General features: G+C 45.6%; 1 protein-coding gene across 1 annotated transcript; it reads right to left on the reverse strand.

The window, feature by feature from the left end:
• Nucleotides 1-4,309: 4,309 nt before the first annotated feature.
• LOC136453368 (stellacyanin-like) lies at nt 4,310-5,191 on the reverse strand. The gene is made up of 2 exons (XM_066453939.1): nt 5,026-5,191; nt 4,310-4,886 (listed from the first exon to the last, which is right to left on the reverse strand). The coding sequence occupies exons 1-2, from the start codon at nt 5,189-5,191 to the stop codon at nt 4,462-4,464; spliced, it is 591 nt and encodes a 196-aa protein (XP_066310036.1). The 3' UTR covers nt 4,310-4,461.
• Between the last annotated feature and the right edge of the window lie 1,843 nt (nt 5,192-7,034).

The raw sequence follows: 7,034 nt of genomic DNA on the forward strand, positions 1-7,034 counted from the left end.
CTCGAGCGCGATGCGACAGGAGGGGCTGCTGTGAGCGGAAGAGGGGATGGGGGAGGAGACTGAGGGCGGTGGGCGCAGACACCGGAGAAGGGCGTTCATGGAGGGTGGAAAGGCAGGGCGGCGGCGACATTGGCAGGAGCCTAAAGAAGCGGTCAGCGTCAGCCGGGTTCAAAACGATTCGTGAGTTTGATGGGCGAGAGGCCTGATCACACCCGCATCGGACGGTCATTATTGCGTGAGGGTCGAAAGTTAAAGATTCCATAAGCTCCCATGTCTATAAATGAATCCGAATCCTACACCAAAAGCAAGCTAACAGATAGGGCCACGTCACATGTAAACCTGCCAGCCGTCAGATCTGGTCAAATCACAATATGGACCATCCAATCGGTGTTGTAGTGGGTCTCTGACCCGTTAAGCATCAACCCGGGCGGTCGCGAATCCTCACGAACATGCTCATTGGGCGACTCGGCCTCTCCGTAGCGCAGTTCCTCTCCTCCAGTCCTCCACCTGTCGTCGCTGCCCCCCCCTCACCTCCCTCGTCCCGGCGCGGGCGGGGTGTCGAGCGCCAGTCCACCCCCTGCCATCCCAGCGCCCCTCGCTTGCTGTGAGGTAGCTGAGGCCGCCACGTCTGTGGCCCCCACACACGCCTAAGGTGGCCGAGACCAGCCGCGCCATGCCGCTCGTGCCGGGGACGCCGCGCTCACGATGGGCCGCCACCGGAGATGTCGTCGTGACTAGGGCGAGAGAGCGTTAGGGAGAGAAAGAGAGCTCCGTCTGCTTACCTGCAACGTGCTCCCCACCACGCTACTGGCCTACGGCGCACGGCCACCTCGCCAGTCGAACCGGGACCTCCACGTGGTCTGCCGCCCGCGTCACCTCGCACATTCCGCATCGTTGTGGTCGTAGGGACGCACCCCTGTCTGTTTCCCCAGCACCGCCGTGGCTCCGACCAGTGGCGTGGGGCAGCACGACACCGAAGAAAGCTCAGAATAGCAGCTCCTCAAGGGACGCCTACATGGTGTTAGATGAAATGGCAGTCCGAAAAAACATGGCTTCTCTGCTGCTTCGCTGTTCTAAACCTACCTTAGCCTATCGCCCCCGTGCGCTGCCCACTGATTTCTCACCGCGACGCAATCTCCATCTCCCCACACCATCGCATCTCACTTGGCCATTATTGGTACCTGGGCGCTTGTAAGATGCAATGATGATGAGATGTGAAGAGGTGCAGGAAGAGCAGTACTCAATCCTGCTCAGGCACGTTTTTCTACATACTCAAATGTATTTCAGTTTGTTAATTCATATTATAGAGATTGCAGATTGTTCAGCTAGAAATCCATGCAAACTCTATTTGCTGTAATATATATGCTCTATAAGTTTACACTGTCAAATTAAATGTGATCTGAATACTAAAGAGGTAATAATTAGCCATTCTGTGGTTAAAGTAAAGTAACTTTCTAATGTTTTCTACGGTGCATAATTTCAGTGCTGCACATTTGGTAAAGCAATCATATCAAATCCAACATTACAATCCAACATTGATGTATAGAATTGTATCAAGGTCAGCAATTTGTACTGCCCATAGGCAATGAAGCTTCTACCAATATCTACTAATCCATGGCCATATGTGCATTATGATATATCACTGTTCTCTCATTGTGATAATATAGAATCGCACAAACATAATTTTTTCATTCTCATTGCATAAATTATTTCTTATGCCAATGTATATAATTTGTCATTCTTTTATATATAATATCTGGAGCATGACTATACATATGTAATCGGTTAAAGGCAATTTTATACTAGAGTCCCTGAAAATTTTAGATTACCACGACTATATAGTTTTTTTCAGTCAATTATGATCTTAGATTCATGTATGATTATTCATGTATAGTGCAGCCCTTACATTAACTCTTCCTCTACCTTGCTCTCAAGTTCAGTTCTTGTAGAGGTATATCCTTCTCTTGCCAAACTTAATTTATATAATTATATTTTAATTTCAATTTCTGTGCAAACTACATATATTATTTCATTTGCATTCTTAATTACCTTCTCAAACCAATATACTGCTACAGGATCACATGCCCTCTCCTTTTCTTCTGACCAAGGAAATATAAGCAAATAACCATGGAGAATTCTTCCACTAGACTCAAAAACCAACAACGATGTGATAACCAGAGATACAAGTAAAGGTAAATATATTCTATGATGTTGCCTGTACTTATACTAATATTATTAATATGGCAGCAGTCATTTTATATTTCCCTAATGATATATTTGAATATACTCACCTGGTTGCTACTCTTTTGATTCAAACCAACCTCAATAGTTCATTTGTTCCTCATCTATTTCATTCTTTAGTTTCAAAACTGACATTTTTAGCTCGCTCTCTCCTTTGGTTGCTTCGTCGAGTTCATCATGTGTGATGTGATGACTGATGTAATCTTCTCCCCACGTGCCCTGGCCGACAAGATCGCCGAGCTTACCGCGAGGTGGTTAAGGTACACCCAATCTCATTCCTTGCGTTTGCTATTGCTGTTTGTCATAGATGTAACTGGACCTTCATCACATATCTCAAGGCAATAACCGGTTTCCTTCCCAGCAGTAGAAATAGAACAATAGTAACAGAAACTCATTTAAATTTGTTATCTCTATATAAGGAAAAAATGTGCACCAAGACATACCAAAATTTAACCAAATTGAAATTTGCCTCATATTTATTTGAAACCTTCTAGTTTTTAAAACTCCAATCTCCATAGTTCCGAACTCCGATTGAGTAAACTTAAAGTATGCTGCCCATAATCAAAACTCAGTATAGGCATACATACCCAAAAGAGCATGTTCTGATTTTTCCCTTTTACACAATCTTGCTGTGGCTATTATTCAACAGACAGTAACATGGAAATAGAAGACAGACTTGGAAGAGAAGGGTTATATAGCCATTACATGCTGCAGTAGTGCAGTCATTAGGAGCTCTAGCACCGTTGTGTATCTCCTAGTGGTTCCCCGTGGTGTCCGTCGTATATATTGCAATATATACAAAATTAGATCAAGAGATGTTGACATGTCTCCTTTGGTTATCACGAGTCCTGGGCTTATGTTTTTCTGAATCGCTATACTATCTAGGCTTATCACATATTCTGAACTTCTTTTTTCTATCTTCAAGTTGATATAGGCCATCATCCTTTTTGAGAATGATTTCCTTAATCAAGCTATATACATCAATGTGTATGGAATCCGGTCCTGTTCACCTGCAGCTACTGGTTGAAGTATCGCAGGTTGGTGCTAGCCCGACATAGGATCATCCGCGCGGCAACGCCGCACATGATTTCTAGTCGGAAAAAGTCCACATTACCTCCCTCAACTTTCGCGAAAGTCTATTTTTCCTCCCTGAAGTCCAAAACCGGGCAAAATACCTCCCTCAACTTTTAAAACCGTTCATCTTACCTCCCTGACCCTGTTATAAGCAGTTTTAAATGCGGTTTTGTCTTTTTTCTTTTTTATTTATTTTGACTGAATCTTTAAAAAATCATAGTAAATCACACAAAAATCATAAAATGAAAAATCCAATTTTGTTGGACTCCACATAAGTAGATCTACGCAGTGAACATATAATATGATATGCTTTAATACAAAGTTTTTGCTGTGTCTTTAGATCTATGTTTTTCTGTAATTAATTGAATAATTCATAGCTGCAGTTTCTATGGTCCAATTGTGATGAAATTTTTATGGTGAACTAATTATTGTATGATTGAATTGTAGTAATTTATTTATATTTAACAGGCATAAACCTAAATAAAATCATCCTCTTTTGGCCGCTCTCAATTGTTCACGAAGAGGAAAGGTCCTCTCTAGAGCCCCCAAAAAAAACTAATCACCGTGCAGCTGCAAAGGCCCCTATGAGGCGTTTTTTTTTTGCCCATGATAAGTCCTTTTTATTTTTTATTTTTTTCTCTTCTATTTTTCGGTTTCATTATCTTTTATTTTCTTTCATTTTTCATGAATTTTTCAGTTTACTTTTTTCCTGAATTTTTCTTCCTTTTTATTCATTTTTCTATTTTTATTTTTAATTATCTATACGTGGTACATTTTGCAATGCTCCTTAATACCTATGAGATGTTACATGAAGCATTATTTGGTGTTCGCTGAGTATTTATATAATGTTCCATGATGTATTTTCTACTGTTTATACAATACACATAAAATGTTCCATGGTATATCGCCATGTCAATTATTAACAAGGAATAAGTATACTACTAGTTCATTAACATAAACTCCTTACAACACACGAAAGATACAAGCCCAAACTCTCAACAAATACCACACAATCTATCTACTAATAAAACGTGCACACGATTGGTTCATATGACCCGGTGTCTAAAACCTCCTGATCTCAAACTGGCCTACAAGCATGAACCAGCCAAGAGCTGCTAGCGCCGCTGTGGCCTCGCCCCACGTTGCTCATAGCACGGTAAGCCCGCCCGATGTTGGCGGCGGCGGTGGCGGAGCTGACATCGGAGCAAACATCGCGAACGGAAAGTCTGCTTCGGCGGCCTGCACTGTGGGGGCCGGTGCCGGCGCATGCAGGGTTTCAGGCGGGCAGTACCTCTTCCTGTGCTTCTTGTGCCCTGCACGTCTCGGCGGCTGCAGCAGCGGCGGCGAAGTGGGTGTGGTGGGTGCGGGTCGGTCGGCGACTTCCACCACCATCTTCATGCCGCCCAGGCAGTGTCCCGGCGCGCCGCAGATGAAGTAGCGCGTCCCCGGCATGGTGAGCGAGATGGTGGTGCTGCCGCTGTTGTCGTAGAAGATGGGGTCGGTCGTCGTGCACGCTTCGAAGGCGTCCTTGGTCACCTCCATGACGCTGTGGTATGAGTTGTATTTGAAGGCTGCATCGTGTTGCATTGCATGTGCATAAGAATCATCAACGCGATAAGAATTTTACGAGGACGGCCTATGGTAGGCATGCAACACATAATGACAGACGACAGAGTATATGTATACGAGCTGATGCCTGATGACACTTACTTAGGTTATCTCCCGCCGCGAAAGTCTGGGCTGCGGCCCAGGACTTGTAGTCCGTCCTGCCGTCCCAGCCGCCGGCCGGGTTGCCGACGACGTAATCGGCGGCCATCACGACATTTATCAGCGACAATGCCCAGGCGACGCACGCCAGTGCCTTCATCGTCCCCATCTTCGCCGTAGAGGGCGTGATGGCACCAGAGACCAGAGAGGCAGACTGCACCTTGCCACGGTACCTGAGGTCCCATAACAAGGTGCAGTCTCTGGTCCTCCATATATACGCGAAGGGATCACCGCTGCGTCAGTAAACCCTACATGCTGCAAGCCTGCAACGGTTACAAACTCTGGCACTGGCACGGAATTTCACTGTGACAGGTCATGGTACATGGAAACAGCCAAGGAGTTGGTAGGCGTCTCGGAACAATTTGGCAGAGTAGATCAGCTTTTGGAACTGGTAACACGGCAGTATATTCGCCCGTTTCCTTTCCTGCAATGGCAAGGCCTGGTTTAGTTCCAAAAATTTTCACCCTAAACTATCATATCGAATCTTGCGGCACATGCATAGAGTATTAAATATAGAAAAAAAAACTAATTACACAGATTGGTTGGAAATCACGAGACGAATGTTTTAAGACTAATTAGTCCATGATTAGCCATAAGTGATACAGTAACTCACATGCGCTAATGATGGATTAATTAGACTTAATAAATTCGTCTCGTAGTTTCCAGGCAAGCTATGTAATTAGTTTTTTTATTAGTATCCGAAAACCTCTTCCGATATCCCCGAAACATCCGACGTGACATCCAAAAATTTTCATTTCGTGAACTAAACGCAGCCAGTTTTTGTTCTATATATGTACCTCATCCAGGCCATGTGCACCTAGGTCCAGACAATCGGTACATTCCCTGGGCACGCAGAGGTTTGCATAGTTCGCCGCCGCTCGCCGACAAGCGCATCCAGCCGCGAAGAATGGCTGCGGCAGGCTACCGTGCGCACCGACAACCCCCCCGATCTCCCACCAGGCCGCCGGGCGGTGCAAAACAATGGAAATGTCCGCAAACAAAACCATTTCGTGCATGCACCGACCGAGCGTCCCTTTGCGGTTGTCCGTGCCTTCCAGTATTCCGGTGAACGCGCGCGCGAACCAGCCACCAGGCAAGGAAGGGCTCAGAGTCAGAGACCGAGGTGAAACATTCCGTTCCCACAGGAACGTGGAATCTGCCCGGAGCAGGATGCGGCCGGGGTGAACAGTCCAAGCGCGTAGGGACTGGCGAGAGAGCACTGCTCGGCCGCGGACCACCGGGCCGGTCCTGCCGTCCTTTTTTTTTGTTTTTTCTTGGCCTTTTTTTTAAAGTTTGTCACACATACGTTTCTGGAGTTATGCTTTCAAAATCTAGACCATCAGTTCGGCGTAACAGTAATTGGCGCAGAGATTACACGTCTCGGCGCCAGAGCATTTGGCACCGAGCTTCCTCAGCCACGTCGACGTTGACGCAGACGTGACGGTGACATGGCAGCCACCTCGGCGCCGTGGTCATTAGCGCCGAGGTTGGCGCCGGGATTATTGGCGCCGAGCTTGGCACCAAGATCTATGGCGTCGAGGTCGTGTTTTAACCCAGCGCCCAGCCTTTCTGGCCGAGGATTCTTCCTCTTCTTTCTCCACCCTCTCGAGATTTTGCTCTCCCCACTTCGCCTACCTCACGAATTGGCATATTGGACCTTGGAAACTTTGATTTAATCCGTAGATCTTCGAGAGCAAGGTATCCTCGCTCCGCTCCTAGTTTTTTTTTCGCATCGATTCGATATATATTAGTTGGATTTTTCAACCTAAGAATCGTCATTACTTAGAGTTTCATGCAATTTTTAATATTTGTATTATACAACCGTAGGATGTCAAGGCGTGAAAAAGCTAGCAAATCAAGGTATCATCAAATGAAAAACCCTAGGTTTAGGGTTTAATGTTAATTGCTTTCGGTTCTTAGAACGAAATTGGTTAAATTATAGTTATGACCGG

This window comes from Miscanthus floridulus, chromosome 5 (genome assembly GCF_019320115.1).
Source record: "Miscanthus floridulus cultivar M001 chromosome 5, ASM1932011v1, whole genome shotgun sequence".
Taxonomy (NCBI): domain Eukaryota; kingdom Viridiplantae; phylum Streptophyta; class Magnoliopsida; order Poales; family Poaceae; genus Miscanthus; species Miscanthus floridulus.

Coding starts and splice junctions, on each gene's coding strand:
- LOC136453368 (XM_066453939.1), bottom strand. CDS start 5,191: ATGGGGACGATGAAGGCACTGGCGTGCGTCGCCTGGGCATTGTCGCTG. Junction 4,887..5,025: donor CGCGGCGGGAGATAACCTAA/GTAAGTGTCATC, acceptor AACACGATGCAG/CCTTCAAATACAACTCATAC.